The following is a 24824-nucleotide window of genomic DNA, read 5'->3' as shown; positions in this document are numbered from 1 at the left end:
TATATATATATATACTTGCTTCATGTCACTAAGTTATAAATATACTCCATTCATCTTAATATACTTGTTTATATTTTAGTTTTTGAGAGGTTAAATTATTTGAGTTTCAATCAAATTTTTAAGATATACTTTTTACAATATTGATATAAGAAAAATCGTAAATCATGATATTCTTTTGTAGTTTTAAACTTTAAATATTTAATTAACCTAATATAATTTAATTTTTTGAAATTATTAAAATTAAAATATGACAATTATTTCTTCTTCTTCTTAAATTTGGTATACATCACATCAAATGTGAGATGAGTAATTGATTGTCAAATGAAATTGCAACAATTGTTGATGGGAAGACCATATAACACGTATTTTCTTGACTATTTTTTTTATCCGTGTTTGATATTTATAATGAAGCTTGATTAGATCTGAACTCGAATCAAGAAGTAAAGTATTTTTTAAAAATATTCTTCATATTTAAGGAGATTCAAACTCAAAATTTTTAATCAAAAATAAAAAAATATTTGTCAATAGCTTTAATTAAGGACGAAAGAACATTTGTCAGTACTCCATCATATTTGCTTGAATTTGAAAATATGTTAGAGTCCTAGTTAATTAATATTCTCACCTCATTCAATTTTTGTCCCATATTTTCTTTTTAATCAGTTTTACAATAAAAAGTAATGTTTATTTTGAAGAATTTTAATTTTAAAATTCTTGTTATTTCAAAGTCTTAATAAAATAATTTATAAATATATAAACGTTTAAAATTATTTGAGGCCGTAAATTTCAAAAGCAAAATATATATAATATCCAATCAAATAGTGTACTCTAAATTGAGACAAGTGATCAAAACTAGTGTTTTTTGTTTTTTAATTTACTTATTTTATTTTTTTCTAATCCATTTTAAAAAGAATATTTCTTTTCTAATTTGATAACGATTTAATTTTAATATTTCACAAAGTGTATTTAAGATATATGGTTTTTAAATATATTTTAATACATTATACCCTCGCTTTTTTATATTAACTGAATTCTTCAGACTTTTTTCATTGTTCAAAGTTTAACATATATGTTTGTTTTTTTTTTGTTTAAGATATATGTCTAATTATTTTTTTTATATTGAAATTTTATATTTTCTAGAAGATAAATTACACTACTTATAAAATTATATTTATGATTTTATAAAAATAATTGCAATTATAATTGAAATTATGTTCTTAATATTTTTTTAATATATATACATTAGCTCACAAATTCAATTAATACGAAATAAAGAAAATATAAACCTTTCAACTTTTAAACTATAAAATTCAAACTTATTTTTTTTAAAAAAAATCTTCCACAGAGTTTGCAAACTTTATGATTTTATATATATAATTGTTACCTATCCATGTGGCTTCTAGTGTCTTGGAGTGGATAACATGACAAGTGTTTATATAACCATTATTAACCAAAAAAAAAAAGATAGGAAGTACTAATTCTCACGTGATAAAAAAATTTAATTAAAATATTTAAAAATTATATAAAAGTACTATACTTATTGATTTTTCTTATTTTAATATGATAAAAAGAAAATTGTATATCTTAAATATTGAATAAATTTTTATAATTTTATTCTCAAGATTCTTTTTCTACAAGTATATTAAGACAGATGAAATATCACACACGATGATTTTGACACCATATTCGTTCCACTTTGACTAATAATAAAAGGGTTTAGGATTTGATAAATAATAAAGACTTGAAACTTGTCATAAAACTCTGAATTTGAGGTTGAATAACTTTTTTTATAGAGTAGTTAGTTAATAAAAAAAATTAGCAACAAAAGACAATAACCTATCATCATGTCTTCTCATTTTCATGAAGATTCCTAAGTGAACAAAACATTCATTTAGAAAACTATATATTATATATATATGTTGTTATGTTTCTTTTTGCAATATTTTTGTAATAATGTGATAATAAAAATGTCTCAACATGGAAAACCTTGCATGTGACCTATTATGAATTGTCAAAAAACATAAGCACAGAAAATCTGACAAAAATACATTTTTTTCTTAATTAGTCTTTAAGAAAAATGTTGAAAGACAAAAAAAAAACATATGAATATGAAATCAATTTTGAACCACAAGAATGGTGCTTTGATGGCATGTTATAAGAACTTTTTTTGATTTCCCATGTTCAATGGCCAATAAAGCTTCCTTCTTGTATGTCAATTGCTCTAAATACCAAAGAAATAAATTCTCCAATAGCTTTTTGTTATGACAAATATAGATATAAAAAAAGTAACAAGCAAGACTTGAGTTGGCATATACTAGCTAGATAATTACTAATACCTTAAAGGATTTAAGTAATAGACTTGACTTCAAATATTCTTGTGTATGTTACATTCTATCAATACATTATATTATGTGATAGCATGTAGCGGCTTCAGGATTTTTGCTTTATGATTATTTAATAAGTGATCTGATTATGTAAATATTTTTACATAGTTAATACTATTCGTATAAAAAAGTACTTAGCTCTCTTTTGATTATATATATCTTTTGTAGTTGAAACTTGAAATATTAAGTTTTGAAGTTGTGATTTTTGAAACTTAAAGTTGTGTTTGGTATACATAATTAATTGGGAAAAAATGTTAAAGTTTCTGAGTGAAAGTAATTATTTTTTTTGTATAATTTATATAAATTCCTTAGTGTTAAGAGTTAATTACATTATTTCCCTACTCTTTTGTAAATTACAAAATTCCTTCAAAATTTATGGATTTTGAATACATCACTGAACTTTCGGATACATCATTGAACTTCCGAATATATCATTGGACTTTCAAAAAAAAATCAGTAGACATTCGGATATATAGGCGATAATGTATCAAAGAGGGGAGGGATGTATTAGAGAAGGGATAGGACATTCAAATACATAGTGGAGGGAGATGTATACGAGAGGGAAAGAATATATCAGAGAGGGGATAGAATCCGGATACATAGGGGAGGGTCGGGATATATCAACGATAGGGGAATTCTGAAAAAAAAATGATAATTTTTTTTAGAGATTATGATAAAATAAATATATATCTGAATAATTTTTTTCAAATTCTTGAAATTCAACTATATTTTAAAGATAATCAAAATTTATGATTAAACCCTAACTTAGATAAATATGATTAATCAAATATTATCCTTCACCACATAACAAAAAAAGAACACAAATAACCCTCAAAAAGTGTAAATAAAGGTCAATAAAAATGATTAATGGAGTGGGGTGCACCCTCCCATGTTCTATGAATGAGAATGGATCACACTAGGACCCAAAAACTTGTAAAATTAATATGGAACACACAAATGGCATTTTCTTTGAGTAGATTTTTTTTTTATTTTATTTTATAATAAGCACGTGAACATACAAAGCTATTGATGAATTCAAAATTTATAATTAGGTCATCAAGGGGTGCTGCTATACCATTAATATAGATGCAAATTTAATATTAATGTATATTATTCTTTTCGCTTTGATTTACGTGATATCTTTTATATAATAACTTCTTTTTAATGTGTTATCGTATGATTTGAAGCTTCGTGTAATTGTATGGTGTGTTTTTGGATGTATTGGAATCCACTCTAGATCCTAAGGGCTAAGGACTTGGCTAAGCAAACAGTCTTAGGTATGTAGGTTCAAAGCTAGATCGATCACGGTAAAGAGCCAGTGCATAGTAATTTTATCAAGGGAATTCAAATTTTGAATAGATTTTTTTTTAAAAAAAAATAATGATTTATAGAGATTTTATTTTTAATAATATTGTGATATAGGGTAAATTGATCTCTATTTATAGAGAAAGAAAATGTATTAAAATTTAAGAAAATCTTATTCCACAAAGGAAGTATTAAAATATAAGAAAATCTTCTTCCAAAAGGAAAATATATTAAAATTTCAGATTTTTTTTTTCAATTAAAACATTATTTCATAAGGAAAATGTATTAAATTTTAAGAAAATCTTATTCCACAAAGGAAAAAGATATTAAAATATAAGGAAATCTTATTCCACGAGACATATATATTAATATTTAAGGAACTAATTCAATTTTAATTGAAAAAAATTATTAAAATTTAACGAAATAAAATTTTAATTGAAAAAAAAATCTGAACATTTATGTTAAACTTACTCAAGTTTATTTACTTACAAACTTCAAGAAGGCAAAATAATTACGAAAAAATGAAACGCTCATGTAGGGAATCAAACTAGGGCAAAATGTGGGTTCGCGACAACCATCTATATATATATATACAGGGAATCAAACTAGGGCAAAATGTGGGTTCGCGACAACCATCTATATATATATATACAGGGAATCAAACTAGGGCAAAATGTGGGTTCGCGACAACCATCTATATATATATATACAGGGAATCAAACTAGGGCAAAATGTGGGTTCGCGACAACCATCTATATATATATATACAGGGAATCAAACTAGGGCAAAATGTGGGTTCGCGACAACCATCTATATATATATATACAGGGAATCAAACTAGGGCAAAATGTGGGTTCGCGACAACCATCTATATATATATATACAGGGAATCAAACTAGGGCAAAATGTGGGTTCGCGACAACCATCTATATATATATATACAGGGAATCAAACTAGGGCAAAATGTGGGTTCGCGACAACCATCTATATATATATATACAGGGAATCAAACTAGGGCAAAATGTGGGTTCGCGACAACCATCTATATATATATATATATATATATATATATATAAATGTAAAAACTTTACGTGTATATAACGCATAATTTTTCGATGAAGACACTATGGACAAGGTGGCTCTACCCCTGGCAAGAGCACTCATCCATAAATAGAAATGTACGTAACCATTATCAACGTTTATTGAAAAAAGAAATCTCAAAGATTTGAAACCTAAAGCATTTAGGGCGTTAGCAGTGACTATTAAAATAAGATCTTCGGCTAAAGTTGGATTAAAAATACGAAATCTATTTGTACCATCACCATCTTCAAATAAAGTATTTTCCATGATAGCATTATTAATGATGCATAGCATAGGAGGGGTTAGGCTTGGGACTTCCATGTTGGAGGTCTCAAGTTCGAAACCCCTTGCCAGCAAAAGTAAGGGATTTGCCTTCTCGATCGAGCTCGTCGCATCGGGCATGCCTAGTGCGGGTTACCTCTCCTATATGATTTGCGATCTATTGCATAAGAGCGGGAATTTTACCCTGTGCGCACCAGAAGGACAGCGATTACAAATTTCTCTTGTCATAAAAAAAATGATGCATTGCAAAATAATGCCCAATATAGCTGCTACATCAAAACTAGATGCAAAGAACCAAGCACACTCATGTTACATTCTCAATAATATTTCACACATCATAAACCCTGAATTCCTCCAAGATTATAGGCACTTTTAGACAATGGACATGAACACACCAAATTAATTAGAAGTGAAAAAGATGGACCATATTACTTTAATTTCTTCCCAAAAACAATAATGTGAATTAAATGAACAAGTCATAAACTAAGACATGAACATAAACTTTAGGAACACAACAATGTAACAAATGGGAATTCTAAGTCATATGTATGTGAATTCAGTAATTTTAGTTCAAATTCTATTGTTGTGTTAAGAACACTTACGAAATAAGTACATTAAGCAAAAGTAGTTAGTGGTGAGCATAGAATAAGTTCATTCGGCTTAAATTGGGTTAAAAGCACGAAATATATTTGCTTCAGAACCATCTCCTAGTATAGTATTTTCTACGATAGCACCATAGCAAAGCAAAGCTCGGTGCATACACTAATAACTCCCGACATATAAAAGGGGTTTAAGGTCCAATTACGAAACTCTTGATGAAAAAAAATAGAAATAAATCAAAATATAATTACTTCATCAAACCTAGATACAAAGAACCAAGCAGACTCATGTTACATTCTCAATAATATTTCACACATTAGGAACCCTAAATTCCTCCTAGATTGTAGGCACTTTTAGACAATTTTGACATAAAACAACTAGACCACAGCTAATGTGAAACACACCAAATTAATTAGAAGTGAGAAAGATGGACCATTACGTACTTTGTTTCCAAAACAATAATGAACAATAATGTCAAGAGTACAACAATGCAACCAATGGAAATTCAAAGTCATATGCATACGAATTCACTAGTTTTTGCTCGAACTCTATTCCAGATCGTTTGATAGAGCGCATTAAATAGAGTGTACTAATCAACATGGGTTGTGGTGCACTGTTTCATCGTTAATCAGAGATCTCGAGTTTGAGCCCTAGATATGGAGAAAATCATGTTGGGAGCGTCAACCTTGAATGAGCCCTGCAGAGTACGGTCCGAATTTAGTATTGGAGCTCCGAACATCGGGTGGGAAACAAAAAAAATTAAAAATAGAGTGTAGTAGTAATATTTGCATTGATTATATAAGATAATTTCTTATGCACTGTTAGATTTGGTGTATTAAAAATAACATGCATTACATAAAAATATTTATTTACAAAAATACCCTTCATAATTATGGTGGAAAAAATGTAAAAAAATGAGGGGCAATAGGGTCTTTAACCATGCTAATGCGTACGTTAAACCCCTTGCATTACTAGTACCTAGAAATTCATAGTATTAGTAATACACAATATATTGTATAACTAATACAATCATTGATTATATAAAACGTGAACAACTGTACCAAATAAGGTATTACTAATACATAAAATTAATGTAAGTATTATTTTTGCTAAAACACTCTATCAAACAACACTTCATGTGTTAAGAATAGTCACGAAATAAGTACATATAATAGAATTTAAACAAAGTAAATCAAATAAATTATGTAGAATCCTGACGTTGAACCCGTAGTTGGGTAAGAAACAAGTAATTCATGTACTAATTTTGTATAACTTATACGACGTTTGGTAGGTAGATTGAAAATAAGTTGTTCATGTATAAAATCAATATAAGTTTGGTTCACAATTTAGAAATTTCGAATACTCATAACTAATACATATATAAGTTATGAGAAAAGCTATATATTATTTTGTTGAGAATATATAGCCAGTGGAATAAATAAAACTTATCTCTGTACTTGCGTTAAATAACACATAGTTTTCCCTCATAAATCATAATTAATCCCTACATTACTAATACATGCATGCATAACTCTGATCAGCGACAAAACGACTCCTAATATTCAAATTTTGAATTCATCTCGATTTGATTTTGTCTAGAAAAAAAAACATGGTTTACCTTATCCACAACATAGGGATCAAAGATGAAAAGGACTATAGTGTTATGCAGGTTATGGGAGATTAATTTTGACAGTGATGTGGTGATAAAAAAGGAGATGAATGTACTTATTTTTCCTTTTCTAAAATGAGTTTGTTCATGTACAAGAAAACATCACATGTTCTTTTTTATTTATTTGATAACATTTTATTATTTAGCATGTATTCATGTACTCTAATTAACCCTCAATGTTTAGATCCATCATGATCAACAAACCTCCTCAGCTTAGCTAGATTGAGCTTTTTGCACCTTTTAATTAAAAAGAGCATTCCAACATTACAACATGCAACTAATGCTACAATAATAAATAAAAAAAACAAGTGATACTAGCACGGTGCATGAAGCATCTCGTATCGTATCCAATAATGTATAATGTAAGCCAAGGCTGAGCTAGTGTATGTATAGCTTACAGTTCGACCAATCGAGCTCAGTAATTTTAATTTAAATCTTATATTTATCAATTTGAACAAATAGAGAATAATCGAGCTCAGTAATTTTGATTTAAATCTTATATTTATCAATTTGAACAAATAGAGAATGCCTCATGCAAGTTAAAAACCGAACTAGGATTTAGCATTGAACACATTTTATTCTAGAATAATGGATTCAAATTTGATACTTGTCAGATATATATTCAAAACTTATGCATATAACAAGATCACACTCACTCTGAACTCACAGACTCTACATCCTAGATTTTACCTCTATCGAGAACTCATTACTCGACAGAGATTTTCTTTAACAAGGACAAATCATGCTGCAACTACTACTGCAAAAACAACTTTTAGTAGCAATAAATATACACATGTTAACAAAAAATGCTAAAGTTTTTACCAATATTAATTAATCGTCATTAGATTCAATATCGCTATAGATTTTAGGAACATATACAAAGAGTGTTAACTGTCACTAAAGATACATATTTAGCAACAATTAAACTATTGCCGGTAAGATTATTTTTGGTGTAGTGAAGTGATCACACAATATAGCTAGCTAGTCATTGTCCTTACTCCTTAGCTAGGAGCAGAACATTATGAACTAAAATCACAAGAGATAAAAGAAGAAATGAGGATTCATATAGCCAACTCCAACTTGTTTAGGAGTGAGGTCGTTGCACAGAAACAAAAGACGGTGCAGCACAACTTAACATTAAATTTAAGAACAAAGTTCATCTGGATAGTTGAATTACTTCACTCCACCTAATGAGCAAATACAACAATACAACTATAGATGCATATTCCTCTCAAAGATGCATTCATTGAATAGAAAAATCTCATAGAATTTAAATATTAGAAGCACTAAGTGCCATAACCTTGCATTGTTCATTCATGGCTAAGAGTTGTGCTTCTTTCTTGTCAAGAAGAGTTGTCAACTTCACATTTTCTTCTATAAGCTTTTGGACTTGAACTTCTTTCTGCATTTTCTCACTCTCCAATTGAGTTGTCTTTGCAGCTAACCTGGTTCACATAAAATAAACTGAGTACAAAAAAGATCGCAGATACAGGACTTTACCGTCTGTTTTAATTACTATACTACACTCTTTCATGTAAACAACGACATATAAGACAAACTTCTACAATTGTAATTCTTGCAATAACCACAACTCCATCTGTATAAAGAATATTTTCTAAAGGGTTGCTTGGTTATCGGGATTACTATACTAATCCCGGTTGCATTTGTCCACCGTTTGGTTATTGGTATTAGCTAACACTTATATAAATTTTATACAAGAATCTTGGTGTTATCTATCTCATAAAGGAGGTGGAATCATAATCATGGGATAACCTTGATTTGTACCAAACGACCCCTCGGACTGATCATCTTGCTGCAACAAAGCAAGCTACGGAATTAATCTACTGGAAATTTAGGGCGATTCATAATAGAAGGAAGTATCTCGAATATCTATGTCCCAACTCCCAAGACATTTATATTCTGGAGAAGAGATTCCAAGTATAAGCCACTAGATGTGCTCAGACATCTGTTATGGTGCATCTATTAGTATGAGATTTATAACACTATTATCTTAAGAGAAGCCCACCGTAGACAGTTGTAAGAGCAGGTAGCCCGATTTTAGAACACTGCTGAATTTTATTTCATCGTTTGAGTTTATATCTGGCTAGATAATTCTTCACTTGGTCTGTAAGGGAGAAAGGGAACTCTTTGTCCAGTAAACCAAGTACATCCAGATTAAAGTAGTGGATAAACCAGATCATCTGACAAATTATAAGAGTCAAGATTGGTGTTGGACATTTTCGGAGCAGTTACTTTACTGAAGGACTTCAACCAAATCTGTCTTGGAAGGTGGAGACCTGGGATTTCGACGAGACAACCTTCCTCACCTGTTAGTGCAGAACGACTTTCTTCAGGGTACGTTTACTGAGGAAGAAGTTTAGAATGTTATTAGTAGTTGGCAGAGAGATGAGACTCCTGGAACGATTGATTTTTTATGGCATTCTACTAAAAATGTTGGTTAATCATCATGGAAGACATAATGGTGGCTTTATTTCACTTTTATCATACTGAGAAGTTAGAGAAGAACTTCTTTAGTGCTTCTTTTATTGCTCTTATTCCTAAGAAAGCAAAAACAGAAGATTGCTGGGACTTTGGACCAATTAGTTTGATCAGGAGCTTCGACAAGATTATTGCCACATACCTTACTGAAAGATTGAAGAGAGTCATTGGCAAAGCTTGTTGGTTATACTCAAATGACTTCCATCAAAGGCGGCAAATCATGGATGGCGGGTTAATTGCCAAGGAAATCTGAGACACCAGACAGAAACAAGGGAAGCCTGGAGTCATCTGCAAGTTAGACTAAAGAAATATGATCATGTTAACTGGGATTTGGGATCTAAAGGCTTTGGGAATTGGTAATAAGCGGATAAAATGGATCGAAGTGATTATTCCAACTGTGGGATTTTCTCTGATTATCAATGGAAGCCCGGAAGGCCCTTTTTTTTTTGTTTGAAACGGGTAACATTGTATATTACTACAACCAGTACATAGGCAACAGTGAGCCATATTTACAATAAGATCATCAAATCCAGCTATCTGAATCTAAATTGAGTCTAGTACATCAATTAGGGGGATAGTGTCATTTGAGTATGCCCCTTTCTTTTTATCCTGTCATGGAGTGTTTCAGTAGTATGCTAAAGGTGGAAGAACAAACAAGGTGGGTTCAGGGCTTCAGATATTAGGTGCCAACCAGAAAATTTTATCACCGACATCATGCATGCCGCTGATACCTTAGTTCTATGTGAGGCAGAAAGGGCTCAGTTCCTGAGGCTGATGAAGGAGTGTCAGGTCTTCACATTAAGAGTCACTTGGTTCCAGTAAATGTAGTACAGAATTTACAGAGTTGGCCGCAATACTTAAGCGTAATAGTGGGAGCTTGCTAACAGTATATATGGAACTTTTTAGGTGTCAAATTACAAAGCTTCAGTGATGTTAACCATTTCAAAAAAATATTCAAAGCTTCAAGCCTTCAACAATATGGAAAAGACCATACTTATCTTTGGGAGGCAGGTTGGCTTAATATTATTTTGGACTCATTTCCTACACATACAATGTCTCTTTCTCCAATGCCTGCCAAGGTGGAAAATAGACAAGATACTCTAAGAAGTGAGTTTCTCTGGAGGAGAAAAAAAATTTCACCTATTTGATTGGAGGATAGTCAAGTTGAACAAGAAGCAAGCGGAATGGGGGTGAGAAATCATAGATACCAGATAGGGGCTTACTCTTCAAGTGGTTATGTAGATTCAATCAAAATGAAGGAGCGTTATGGAAAGTGGTGGTTACCAAAAAGTACGGAAGAGAGCATAACCGGAGTACCAAAATTACTACCTCATCACATGGAGTGGTCAGTGTTTGGAAGCATATAAGAAGTTTTTGGGATGACCTTGTTAGAAACACGGATTATGGTAGGTGATGGTGGCAACACTCTTTTTTGGCATGATGCATAACACTCCCCTCTAAAGGAATTATTTCCAGATCTTCATAATTAAGTGAGGCATACCCATCATACTATCACACAATGTAGATCTAGTACTGGTGGGAGTTAAGTTTCAGGAGAAATTCCAATGACTGTGGAAGAGGATAGGTTATCTTCTTCTTCTTCTTCTTCTTCTTCTTTTATGAAGTGGATTAGAAGTATGTTGTATTAGAGGCGAGGTTAGCGCTTACGGCGCCTTTTGAACGCCTGTATGTTGAATTATAGGACAAGGGCAGGGATAAAAAATTGTACAGGCTAGTCTCGAGGCGAGAGAAAGGATGACCCATGACCTTGACCAAGTGAAGTACATCAAGGACGAGAGGGAAAAATACTGGTGGAGCAGGCACTCTCTAGCCAGAGATGACAATCATACTTCCATGAACTCTTGGACAAAAAGGGGAACAGAGACATTCTGCTAGGGAATTTAGAATACTCTGAGAGGCGCCGAGATTTTGGGTATGGTAGGTGTATAAAGGTTGAGGAAGGGTGTCATTCGTAGTTGTGTAGGGGAAGAGCAACTGGGCTATATGAGATCCCGTTGTAATTTTGGAAAAACGGCAGGCAGGGTAGGTGTGGGGTGGTTAATTGAGTTGTTTATTGTCTCTTTTAAGACAGCAAAAATGTCCAAAGAATGGAGGTGAAGTACAATGATTTTATTGTTAAGAACAAGGATGACACTTGTAATTGCAACAACTATAGGGGTATCAAGCTCCTAAACCACACTATGGAAGTTTCGGAGAGGACAGTGGAGATAAGGGTGAGAAGGGGTGTAGCTATTATCGTGAACCAATTCGGATTCATGTCGGAGCGCTTAACTACAGAAGGCTTTCATCTAGCAAGGAGATTAGTGGAGCAATATAGGAAGAGGAAGTACTTACACATGGTAATCATCGACCTATAAAAGGCTTACGACAAAGTCCCAAGGGAGGTTCATGGAGATGCTTGGAGGCTAAAGGTGTACCTGCGGCATACACTAGGGCGATCAAGAATATGCATGACGGATCCAAGGCTCGTGTAAGGACAGCGAGAGGAGACTCGAAGTACTTCTTAGTTGTGATGGGGTTGCACCACAGATCAGCTACCAGTCTGATTTTGTTTGCCTTGGTGATGGATGAATTGACGCGACATATCCAAGGAGAGGTGCCACAGTGTATGTTATTTGCAGATGACATAGTTTTAATTGAAAAGACTCACGGCGGAGTTAAACGCTAAGCTAAACGTTTGGAGACAAACCTTGGAATCTAAAGGGTTCTGGTTGAGCAAAACCAAAACAGGATACTTACAGTGCAAGTTCAGTAATATGACACATGAGGCTAGCGTGTAGCAAGGCTTGATACACAAGAAATCAAAAAAATATGAGGTTTCAGGTATATTGGATCTATTTTCCAAGGAAATGAGGAGATTGACGATGATGTAACACATTAAACTGGTACAAGGTGGATGAAATACAGGCTCCCACCTAGTGTCTTGCGTGACAAGAAGGTACCACCAAAAATTAAAGGCATGCTCTATAAGGTGCTAGTTAGACCAATTATGTTATATGGGGCGGAGTGTTGGACAGTTAAAAACTCTCACGTTCAGAAGATGAAAGTTGTGAAAATGAGAATGTTGTGATGGATGTGCGAGACTGTGAGCATATCAGGAGGGATAGGATTAGAAATGAAGATATCTGAGGCAAGGTAAGGAGTGGCTTCAGTGGAGGACAAGATGCGAAAAGCGACGCTCAGATGGCCTGGGCACGTGAAGAGGTCATGCACAGATGGCAGAGGTATGAGAGGTTGTCTAATGATGGTTCCAAGGGCAGTAGAGGTAGCCCAAAAAAGTATTGTCAATATTGGGAGAGGTGATTAGTCAGGACATCACATGATTTTAGCTGACATGATTGTAGATAAAAGTTGTGGAGGACACGAATTAGGATAGAAGGTTAATAGGTAGTAGAGCATTTTCCTTCCATACTAGTGGTCGTATCATTACACTTCCAGTTTCTTGTCCCTTTTGATTTCTATTACTGCTTGTTTTTTCTTGCATTTTGCTTGTCGTATTATTTTGTTATAAACTGTTCAAAATGATTTGTCATATGATTTCTATATAGTATTTTGCCATAGCTTGTTCACTTCCATTACTTCTTTTGTCCTACTGTTTCGGATTGTTTTTCCTTGCGCTTAGGGTCTACCGAAAACAACCTCCACCAACAAAGTAGGGGTAAGGTCTGCATACACTCTATCCTCCCCAGACCCACTTTGTGGAATTACACTAAATATGTTGTTGTTGTTTAAGTGGATAGGAAGTCGATAGGTTCTCACAACTCATCAAAATATTGGAAAGCTTCAAATTCCAGGAAATGGTAGTTGACTGGCTAGTATGGGTTCCGTTAAGTAAAGGTACCTTCTCGGTCAGCAGCTGCTACTAATTCGTATTGACCTCCAATACATTGGATCAGAATTACAGCTTCTAGCCTTGGAGGCAGATATGGATATCCAGGGCACCATACAAGGTGACATGTTTTTGTTAGACCCTCACATTCGAAGCACTTCTTACACAACAGCCTCATAGGGAAGGGGCATACCTATTTATAGTAGATGTATACAGTATGAAAAAGAATAAAGATGCTTATCATGTATTTCTGCATTGTAGCATCACAACTCAAACGTGGAATCTGTTTTTTAACATTTTTCAAGTTAAGCTGGGTGATGCCTAGGACTATCAAACAAATGCTGCATTGTTGGAATGGTAAGGGTATTGGGAAGAAAATCTAGGAGACCATTCCTTCATGCATATGGTGGGTGATTTGGAAAGAAAGAAATTGACTATGTTTTGAAAGCAAATATGAAAATATACATAAATTGAAATATAAATGTGCATCTTTTTTGGTTTTAGACTTTTAGGTGTAGACTAGAAGATCAGCAGTCAGCACACAGCAGATAAAATGTTAAGACTTTCTGAACTTCCTAGAGTGATGTAAAGGAACTTATTCCGCACAAACTTTGTGCTTCACTGTTTCTGTTTATAAAATCTTATCAACAACAACAACATACCTGATGTAATCCCACAAGTAAGGCTTATAAAATCTTACCATTCTCAAAGAATTGTAAAAGATGATTCATCACTACTTTCATAGTTTCATTAGTTCTGTGCTTTTACAAATGGATCAAAGAAGAGATTTTACAAACCTGCACTCAGCCCTTCTTGTTCCAAGTTTTGTACCCTAGGACATGTCATAACGCTAGTCTATATTCAACCTTAAAACCTTTGCACTAAAAAAATGATGATTCCTCATTCTTAATTCAAGTGATCCATTTCATTTTATATCGTTTTTGTACATAAAGACATTGCAAATTAATTATAACCCACTACACCAGATAACATTCTGGTGTCGTGGAGAATATAGCTGGAAAAAATGGTTAGACATAAACTCAAAGTCTCAAATGAATTGATAACTTGATCAGAAAACATGTGTATAATGTCGGGTGCATAACTAGATTCTAACCCTATTGACTCCGAAAGGTGTGCTATAAGATATAGAAAGATATATACTCTTGGTAAACTGCATTGCAAGTATTAAGACATATCATCAAGCAACATATTATGCAGTAGTCTCTTCTGACATCACAGGCACACCGACCATTATTACTCAGAGAACATAAATAAACAGCTACATCATCATTATATGAAAACAGAAAATTCTGTTCACCAGCGAAAGGGATACACTGACCGTTCAAAAAGCTTTTCAATTGTCTGGAATTGTTTTTCTGATGACAGAAGAGTTTCTCTGACACTAATGAGACCACTGACATAGGATTTCAGAGATTCGAAGTCTCTCTTAACACAACAAAGCTCCTGCTCATTTTCTGCAGCTCGCTGTCTCTGTCTAGAAGTCTCTTCGACCAAATCTTCAACTCTCTGGCGCATCTCATTCAAGATACAATTTGTACCAAAAGCAAACCTTTCCATCTCTTCTAACTTAGTAGACATGTTTTCAATCTGAAGTGCCCTTTTTTGAATCTCTTCCTGACCTATTGTTACCTTCTCCTTTTCTAAAGCAGTTTCAGATTCAGCCATTATAACCCTCTTGACAAGATTTTCCATAACATATGTAACCAATTGTGCACTTCTGAGTAATTCGCTCCTATAAGATCCATCTTGTTCATCAAAAGGATCTTGTGTACTTGTAAGTCTAATCAATGCTGCATCATCAGCATCATCAAAAGACGAGAGATCTATGTCCCTTGACCAACTGGACAACGGTACACCATTTTTATCTATAAGCCCTACTCCATATAGTTCTTTTATACCGCATGACGTAGAGGCCAAATCAGGAACAGCCATGACTCTGGCTTTAGTTTTCAAATACATCATTAATGTTGCAGCAGTTCTGACTCTGCTCCAAAGAACATTTAACTCTTTCTTTGTATCTTCTTCTGACCCCTGAATACAAGTTTTTACATCTAATAGTTTTGCATGCAAGGCATCAACTTGGGACTGGCTTTCCTCCATCTCTTGCTTCCAACTAACATGTGTTTGGCTCAGTTGGTACTTCAAATCTGAAAGATCAATATCTTCCTCAACTGCCATTACCTGTGTTGGTAAATTCAAATTAGGAACTTAGGTCATTAATAAAGATGTACAATACTAGTTAGTATCAGCAAGTACAGCACAGTTGAACGAAAGAATCTCACTAAGACCATATCAGAAGACTAAGGTGTTGACTAAAAGAAATACCGAATAAGACAGTAATTTTGAATAAACCTGTACTATCTTTGTCACCTGCTACATTCCTTCCTTTCCATTTCCTTCTAACCAAACAACTCGTAACTTCAATCACCACAACACAGTTCTTGATATTCAGATAATGCATCATAAATGCATGAACAAGTTCATTGCAGCGCAATGCACTACCAACTTAAGTCATCAAAATACAAAACACAATCGATAACAGACATACAATGCATAAATGTTAACAGACATACAATGCATGAATTTTGCTGTAAGATGAGAAGAAAAAAGTTACAGATTCTCCCTAGAGAAAACAGAAAATTTGCACATAGAAACTAGGTAAGAAAAAAAGAAGGGAAACTACACTAACAAGATAATGCCTCTTATACGCAACTTCTATCAGTGTTTCTTTGACATCAAATTTCAGAAATTCATACTGTGAATCAAAGCAACAACATACCCAGTGTAATTTACAAGTGGGTCTGAGGAGTGTAGGATGTATGCAGACCTGAACCATGCCTTTGAATCTATAAGACATATTTATACTACAGTTCCAGATAAACTCTTAGCAAAAGACACTATGAGAGCACACCAATTCATTACCAAATCAACCAGTTGCATAACCAAGTGAAGAAACTAAAAATATCAAAAGAATCATATACACTACATCAAGAAGTAAAGAAGGTTTCTTTTTGCAGTGAGTTCAGACAATACTAAAGAGAGCACTTTGAGCCCACCCCAACTTCAAATTTGGCTTCTTTAACGAATCCAATAGAACTCCAAGGCAGAAACTTTATAGTTTACAAAATGTTTCATTAAGCAGTGAGTTCAGACAATACTAAATACACCATTTCGAGCCCACTGCAACTTCCAATTTGGCTTCTTTGACAAATCCAATAGAACTCCAAGACAGAAATTTAATAGTTTACAAAAATGTTTCATGTGGCAGTGAGTTCAGACAATGCTAAAGTAACCAGTTCTAGTCCACCCAAACTTTCAATTTGGCTTCTTTAACAAATCCTATAGAACTCCAAGAAAGAATCTTTATAGTTTATGTTTCATTTAGCAATGAATTCAGACAGTGCTAAAGTCACCAAATCTAGTCCTTCCAAACTTTCAATTTCTCTTCTTTAACCCTACTTCAATTTGGCTTCTTTAATGGATCCAATAAAACTCCACGACAGGAACTTTATAGTTTACAAAATGTTTCATTTAGCAATGAATTCAGACAATACTAAACACACCAATTCTAGTCCGCCCAAACTTTCAATTTCTCTTCTTTAACTAATCCAATAGAACTCCAAAACAGAAACTTTATACTTCACAAAATGTTTTATTTAGCAGTGAGGTCAGACAATATCAAAAAGATAACATTTTTAGTCCACCCCAACTTCAATTTGGTTTCTTTAATGAATCCAATAGAGCTCCAAGACAGAAACTTTATAGTTTACGAAATGTTTCATTTGGCAGTGAGTTCATACAATAATAAAGACACCATTTGAGGCCAACCCAACTTTCAATGTGGCTTTCTTATCAAACCCAATAGAACTCCAAGACAGAAACTTAATAGTTCACGAAATCTTTCATTTAGCAGTGAGTTCAGACAATACTAAACACAACATTTTTCCAGTCCAACCAAACTCTCAATTTGGCTTCTTAAACAAAAAAATCCACTAGAACTCCAAGACAGAAACTTTATAGTTTACGAAATGTTTCATTTAGCAATGAGTTCAGACAATACTAAAGACACCCATTTCTAATCCATCCAAGCTTTCAACTTGGCTTCTTTAACTAAATAATCCAACACAACACCAAGATAGAATCTTTATAGTTTATCCCTCCCTCAAATATCTAAACCACCAAGCAAAAAGAAAAAACCCAACTTTTTCCCAAAAGAGCAAACATAATTTCATCATAAAAATCATACCAAGATCATAAACAAAGAACAAAACTGATATTAAATCATTCCTACTGTCACCCAGCAAACTCACAACAGCAGTAGTACCACCACAAACAAACAAAAATCCCACAAAAAATGGATTCAGCTACATAAATCTTCTATGTCCCCCCCCCCCACACCCACCCAATTCATTCTCTAATACTCAATAATTTTTGGGGTTTTTCTGTTTTTTGGAGAAAGATTATCATTCCCAAATACCCTTTTCATTTTTCCCCCTCTAATACTGAATAATAACAAAAATTGAACAAAATAGACACAAGATCAAGAAAAAAACTAGCAGGTAAATTAAACAAAAAATACATATATTTTATAAGAAAAAATTCCAAAAAAGCATAGAATAAGAGTCACCTTGTAAAATTTAATGAAAAAAATTTGAAAATTGGGAGCTTCAGATGGGCAATGGATGAAGAAGAGAAATTCGGACAGGGTTAAAAATGACTATGATGACAACACTTGCTCTCCAACACGCGTTGTCTGAAGGATGGCTACCAAATGAAAATTTACTGTTTTTTTTCTTTTTAATTATAAAATAGAAAAGTAATTTTTCATCGACGAGGTGAAAGTTTACGTAGTTAATTGCGTTAGTATCACCTTATTGGGTTAGTTGTTACTTATTATATAAAAATATTGTATTATTAAATTTATGTTAAATAACATAAAAAAAATATTTTATGTAATGATCGATTTTGATTATAAAGTTATTTTAATATTTTATTTTATTGATTATTTTATTCTTTTATTTTATCTTTTTTAATAGCTTTATTGTGTATTTATTTTTTTTGTTTGTCTTTTAAATTATTGATGTGTGGCATTATGTAATGATAGAAAATGGTATAATTTGTTCAAGTATTGTATTTATTCTATGATATACTATAGTATTATATAATATGATACGTTATCAAATAATACGTTATAATTAATGGACGATTCATAATATTTATTAAGGGGTTTGGGGGAAAAAAATAGTGTTTTGAGATTTGAACTTAGAAGGTGAATTTTGAACTCCTAAACCAATAATTTAACATTTGCCAAGTGGGTTAGAGTGAACACTTTCAATTTCCTCTAATTTCGCCCCTAATAACAACCATACAAACAAATACTCTCTCCGTTTTAAAAATGATGACCTAGTTTGATTTGAAACGGAGCTTAAGAAAAGAAAGAAATTTTTTTAATCTTGTGGTTCTAAATTAAAGTTATGTCAAATGTATCAAAATATCCTTTAATCTTGTGGTGTTAAACATGTCACGTGAAAAGTTAAAGTTAAAGTATTTTCAAAAAAGGAAAGAGGCATTTTTTTAAAAATAAAAAGGAAATAGAAACATTCTTTTAAAAACGGAGAAACTACTATAAATTTTCTCTGTACAAAAGAAATTTGATAAAATGCTTTAAAGTTAGAAAAGAATGACCAGCATACTTATAAAATCTAAAGAAAAAAACAAATTTTATATCAGAATGGAAATCAAAGAATATTACTAATATCTGTTTTTCTAGTATTTAATTCATATTTCATCGTAATTAAAATTACAATTTAACATTATACAAAACATCAAAAGTTAAATTAAATTTTTTCCCTTATCAATAAAATTTTGCTTTGTGTTTCATTATTATTTTAAGAAAATGATACCATAAATAGAGGTAACTTTGACCGATCGGTCATATGGTTGACAAAGGACTCTTTTTTTCGTTTAAGAAAAAAGAAAAGGGAAGAAACATTATAAATATATTCATTTTTATATTTTTAATTTTTTTTATTTTTTGGTTTTTTATTCGGTGTTTAGTATACCGAAAAGTCCCATATTAGGGATAAAGCGCTCCCTAAAATAGGCGACTTCATACCCAAGGGGACTCGAACCTGAGACCTCTTGATTAAGAATGAAAGAGTATTTACCACTCCACGACAACCCTTATTGGTGAAATCTACTCATTTTCAACATAGCCTATTCCTTTTAATTCCTCTTCTGTAATCTAGTAAACCTATTTAAGTGAGCACTTTTATATTGGGTAAATCGGAAAATGAACTGTTATGGCCAAAAATCGATAAAAAATATTCTTGTTATTTTAGCATATTTAAAAATCGAAATTCAATAAATCGAACTGAATAATGCACATTCCTAATTATTGTGACACATTTTAAAAACTTGAGGACATCAGTTCAAAACGGACAATATTACTCGTGTGTTGAGGTCCCAACCAAGGGGGTATGTGCGACGCTTGGATGAGTCTTACATCTACAAAATACATGCGGGGAGATTGTACTAAGTATATAAAAAAAAAAAGTAAACCTTATATATACTTCACTTTACCTCCTTATCATTTGAGTTTGAGAAACGTTTTAAAGTGAATAAATATCTCAAAAAGAACATTTAATTATGAAAAATTATATACAATAATCATTAAAGTTTATTTTGTATCAATAAAATCACTGAACTTAAGGTAATATGTTGTAAAATCACTAGACCAAATTTATTTTAATAAAATCACAATTTACATTTTTAGCATTTGAGTTTGAGAAACAATGTCCTTCATATTTGAATTTAATTAACAATGCAAACAAAGAAGTCCAACTTACTGTGAATTCGTTTGGTCATTAATATAATTTTTTCATAATTCTACTTGGGAAAAGATAGAAGTATCTTCCTAGATTATGACCCAAATTTTAGAGATACATTTTAATCAAACTAAGGTCTTATTATTTCTCGCACTAAATTTTTTTGTAATTTTATACACCTTTTTGGCTTACGTGACATCGAAATATCTCCTATGTGTCTCAATTGTGTGGAGTCACGGGGTGTGCCACATAAGTCAAAAGGTGTACAAAATTATATATATATATATATATAATTAGTTCAGGGTTAATATGATCTTAATTTATCTAAGGTGTGTTTGTGATTTCGATCATAGTCTAGAAGGGTAGGGAGAGGTTGTTTGCAAGCCCCTTAGCCTTGAGATTAGAAAATAATATTGATACATTTCTCGTACTATTATTTAACTTGAGGATCATATTTTACGTTTAAAAATGTATGAAATAAATTAAATTCATTTAGAGTCATTGATTTTAAATAGAAAGGAAGTATCGTCTCATTCAAAATGTAAAGGGGCATTGCTTTTTGAAGGGAAAAAGTATAAGTATTTGTACACATTTTTAGCTTACGTAGCATCGTAACATCTCCTACACACATCAACGGCGTGGAGTCACGGAGTGTGCCACATAAGTCAAAAGGTGTACAATATTATATATAAAAGGGAAACTTTCACATATAGCCACTTAAAAATAGCCTATTACTCTCCATAGCTATAGTTTCACAATAACATTTTATTGCTACATGTTATATGGAGGAGAGAGCCAATCGAGACTGGGAGAGAGAGAGGGGAGAGGCGAGATAAAGGGGGGAAAGTGGGAGAAAGATCAATTATATATGTATATCAGTTAGATAATTGTATATTATACATATGTATTTGTACATATGGTAAGCAAGAGTGGGAGAGAGAGGATAGAGGCGAGCGAGACTGTAAGAGAGAGGAGAGAGGCAAGCGAGATTGGGAAAAAGAGGAGAGAGGCAAGCGAGACTGGGAAAGCGAGGAGAGAGGCAAGCGAGATTGGGAAAGAGAGGAGAGAGGCAAGAGAGAGAGGACAGAGAGTGGGAGAGAGGTGAATTGTATATGTATATAATTGTATATGATACATATGCATTTGTATATAGGACAAGCGAGATTGAGAGAGAGAGGAGAAGGCAAGCGAGATTGGGAAAGGGAGGACAGAGGTGAGCGAGAGACGGCAGATAGTGTGGGAGAGGTAAATTGTATATGTATATAGGTTAAATAATTATTTGTTATTCATATACAAATGTGACTAATTATACAAACTCGAAATCAGCCCACGTATAATATATAATGTTAGTCGCGAATGGTAATTATAGCAAAACTATAGTTATGATGAGTAATTAAATAGTATAAGTTTGCTTTGTTGCGTAATTTTTCCTATATAAAATGAGTTCACAAGTAATAGAATCTTAGTTTAGTTAAGTTGTGTCTCTGAAATTTCGATCTGGTCTAAGGGTAGTTGTGCCTTCTCCCATTTTTAAATGCAAAATGTTAATGGTAAAGTGAGCTTTTTCATGGAAAAATTGTATATAATAGCAAACTATTGATTCAAATTAAATGCTATAAATATACTTTGATTTAATTGTACCCTATAGCAAACTATAGCTATTTTCGCCACTTTTCTTGGTGGAATCTCACTCGCCACTCTCATTTGGTGGCAGTCTTGCTCGCCTCTCTCGCTTTTTATACAAACACAAATGTATAAAATGTGTTTGTGTTTGTATAGAGCGAGAGGAAATTTGTATAAATAGATATATTTTCGTTCCCCTCTCTCCCCAATCCCAGATCTCGCTCGCCACTCTCCCTAATCTCTCTCGCCACCCTCTTCTCTCGCTTATACAAAAAAAGAAACAAAATGTATAATTGTGTTTCTATTTGTAAAAGTGAGAGAAAATTCTATATGCACATGCAAATACATATATTTTCATCCTATACACTTATAATTATACAATAAAAATACTCCCATGACCAGTTTCTTTTGCCTTTCTCTCTTTCTCGTTATATACAAATTCAAATTGTATATAATTTCTCTCTTTCTCGTTTTATACAATTCCATTCAATTGTATATTCTCTGCCCAAGTCTTTTTTGTCTTTCTCTCTTTCTCATTTTATACAAATTCAAATTGTATGTAATCATCCTATCTTATAATTATACAATACAAATATTTTCCTGCCCAAATTTTTGTTGCCTTTCTCTCTTTCTCGTTTTATACAAATTCAAATTGTATATAATTTCTCTCTTTCTCGTTTTATACAATTCGCTTCAATTGTATATGTATAGCGAATTATACACATATATGTTTGCTATTGAGCACAATTATGCAAACTTTCTATAACATACCAATATGAATTTTCTATTTGCTATATGTGAAAATTGTCCTTTTTTCATAACAAATTTAGCTGAGTGATTTTTTAAGGAAATTTTTTTATGTTGAATGACTTTATTAATATAAAATTAAGTTTAATGATTTGGCTATATAATTTCTTATAATTAATGATCTTTGAAATATTTATACTTCTGAAGTTGTATAGGACTAGGCCCAAAACGAATAATATCGTTAATAGCTTGGACTATTACAATATTTCAAGGGCAAATGACAGAAATCACATACTTTTAAGACAAAATTATCATTTGTCCCTTATAAGTTTATAAGTACAGAAATCCCTCAAACTGATACAATAATAAAAGCGTTGATATATTAATTTGATGCGCGAGATACATTAATCGTTAAGCAAGATACATTACATTTTATACATTATACACTAATCTGATGTACATTTTATACATGATACACTAATCTGATACACGAGATACATTAATCTGATGCGCGAGATACATTAATGTGATGTGATAATACATTATTCTGATGCTCGGATATGATGAATTTTGAGAATCTATAAAACTAATAGAGAATAATGGTAATAAGAGAACTTAAATGTGAGATTTCTGTCATTTTTTCATATTCCAATAGTACATTGGTTAATGCCACAAAGGCCATAGTCAATGCGAGAGAGTGAAATCAAATGTATTTATTGTAAAAGGTTGCATTGAAATGTAAGTTTTTAATTGATAATTCATTTCCAAAAAATAATAGTCACAAAAATTTAGAAAAATTTCTCTAATTTCAACAAGGACGTTAAAGTATTCATAAAATGGTCATATTCGTCTATATACTCTATATTTGTCCTTTGTCATATTTTGTTGATATATTTATCCGTATCATTCAACTTTAGATACATATTTATCTTTGGACGACTAAGTTGCATGTCCTCATTTTTGTTATCATATGTGGTACCTCTGTGACATGTCTACTTGGATATGTATATTTATTTCACTTAATATTTTCTTTTAATTTTATATTATATCCAATCAAATATTACTTATGCCTACTAAGCAAGTTAAAGCTCAATTTCATAATTTCTTTTGGAGAAATTTAACAGAAAATGTAGTAGCAAGTTGTCACATTAATATTATTTACATATTAGATCATTTTCATCATATTATATGACCATTTTTAGCACAAATAACTAACCACACAAAATGCAGTAAAAATTAAACACTGTTTTAAGTACTATGGCAAAACACACAAATAAAGTAGCAAATTAAGCCCAATTTCTCGTGGGTGAGCTACCATAAGTCTTTTTGCCAAAGTTTTGTGATTTTCTCATAGAAAATTGACAATGAAAAATATATTAGAAATTGAATTTGGTAGGTTAGATAGATAGGTATAATTAATAGTTAATTGGATATAATATTAAATTTAAAATAAATATTAAGTTAAATATATATATACATATTCACACGCGCCACATAGACCCACATAGAATAATAAAAGTGGGGACATCAGATTTAACAATCTAAGGTAAATAAGTACCTAAAATTTGGTAACAAGGGCAAATATATTTAAAAAGTATGACGAAGGATAAATATGACTATTTTTAAAGAGTACAGGAGCAAATATGACTCTTTTCCTAATATATATATATAATTAAGTTAAAATTTAGATTTAGTTATTTTCAATATATGTTGAAAGTTTGATTTTCATTGTAGTTATTTTTTAAAGAATTAACTATCAAGTTAAATTTTTAATTATATTAAATGTCATTCTAAATTGTATGAATATCAATCCAAGTGAAGGATCTGTCTATATTTAACATTGTAAGTATAATAATACATTTTCCTTTCAAGTTAAGTGATAGATTTCTTTTTAATTTGAGAAAGTTAAAATTTTGATTTAGTTACTTTATATATATATA

The 24824-nt window shown here is 31.9% G+C and overlaps 1 protein-coding gene across 2 annotated transcripts; it reads right to left on the bottom strand.

Moving 5' to 3' along the window:
- Window positions 1-8359: 8359 nt before the first annotated feature.
- Window positions 8360-18470, bottom strand: LOC107014670. 2 transcript variants are annotated; one of them, XM_015214690.2, is made up of 3 exons: window positions 18315-18470; window positions 15006-15868; window positions 8360-8762 (listed from the first exon to the last, which is right to left on the bottom strand). In XM_015214690.2, exons 2-3 carry the CDS (start codon window positions 15863-15865, stop codon window positions 8588-8590), a joined length of 1035 nt encoding a protein of 344 aa, XP_015070176.1. In that variant the 5' UTR covers window positions 15866-15868; window positions 18315-18470; the 3' UTR covers window positions 8360-8587. The 2 variants fall into 2 exon arrangements, with proteins under 2 accessions (XP_015070176.1, XP_015070177.1); XM_015214691.2 differs by lacking the exon at window positions 18315-18470 and adding an exon at window positions 16040-16216 and having other exon boundaries at window positions 8449-8762.
- Window positions 18471-24824: the final 6354 nt, after the last annotated feature.

This window comes from Solanum pennellii, chromosome 3, assembly GCF_001406875.1.
Source record: "Solanum pennellii chromosome 3, SPENNV200".
Lineage (NCBI taxonomy): Eukaryota > Viridiplantae > Streptophyta > Magnoliopsida > Solanales > Solanaceae > Solanum > Solanum pennellii.
The sequence above is the reverse complement of the archived record's forward strand: the minus strand, read 5'-3'. Positions and strand labels throughout refer to the sequence as shown.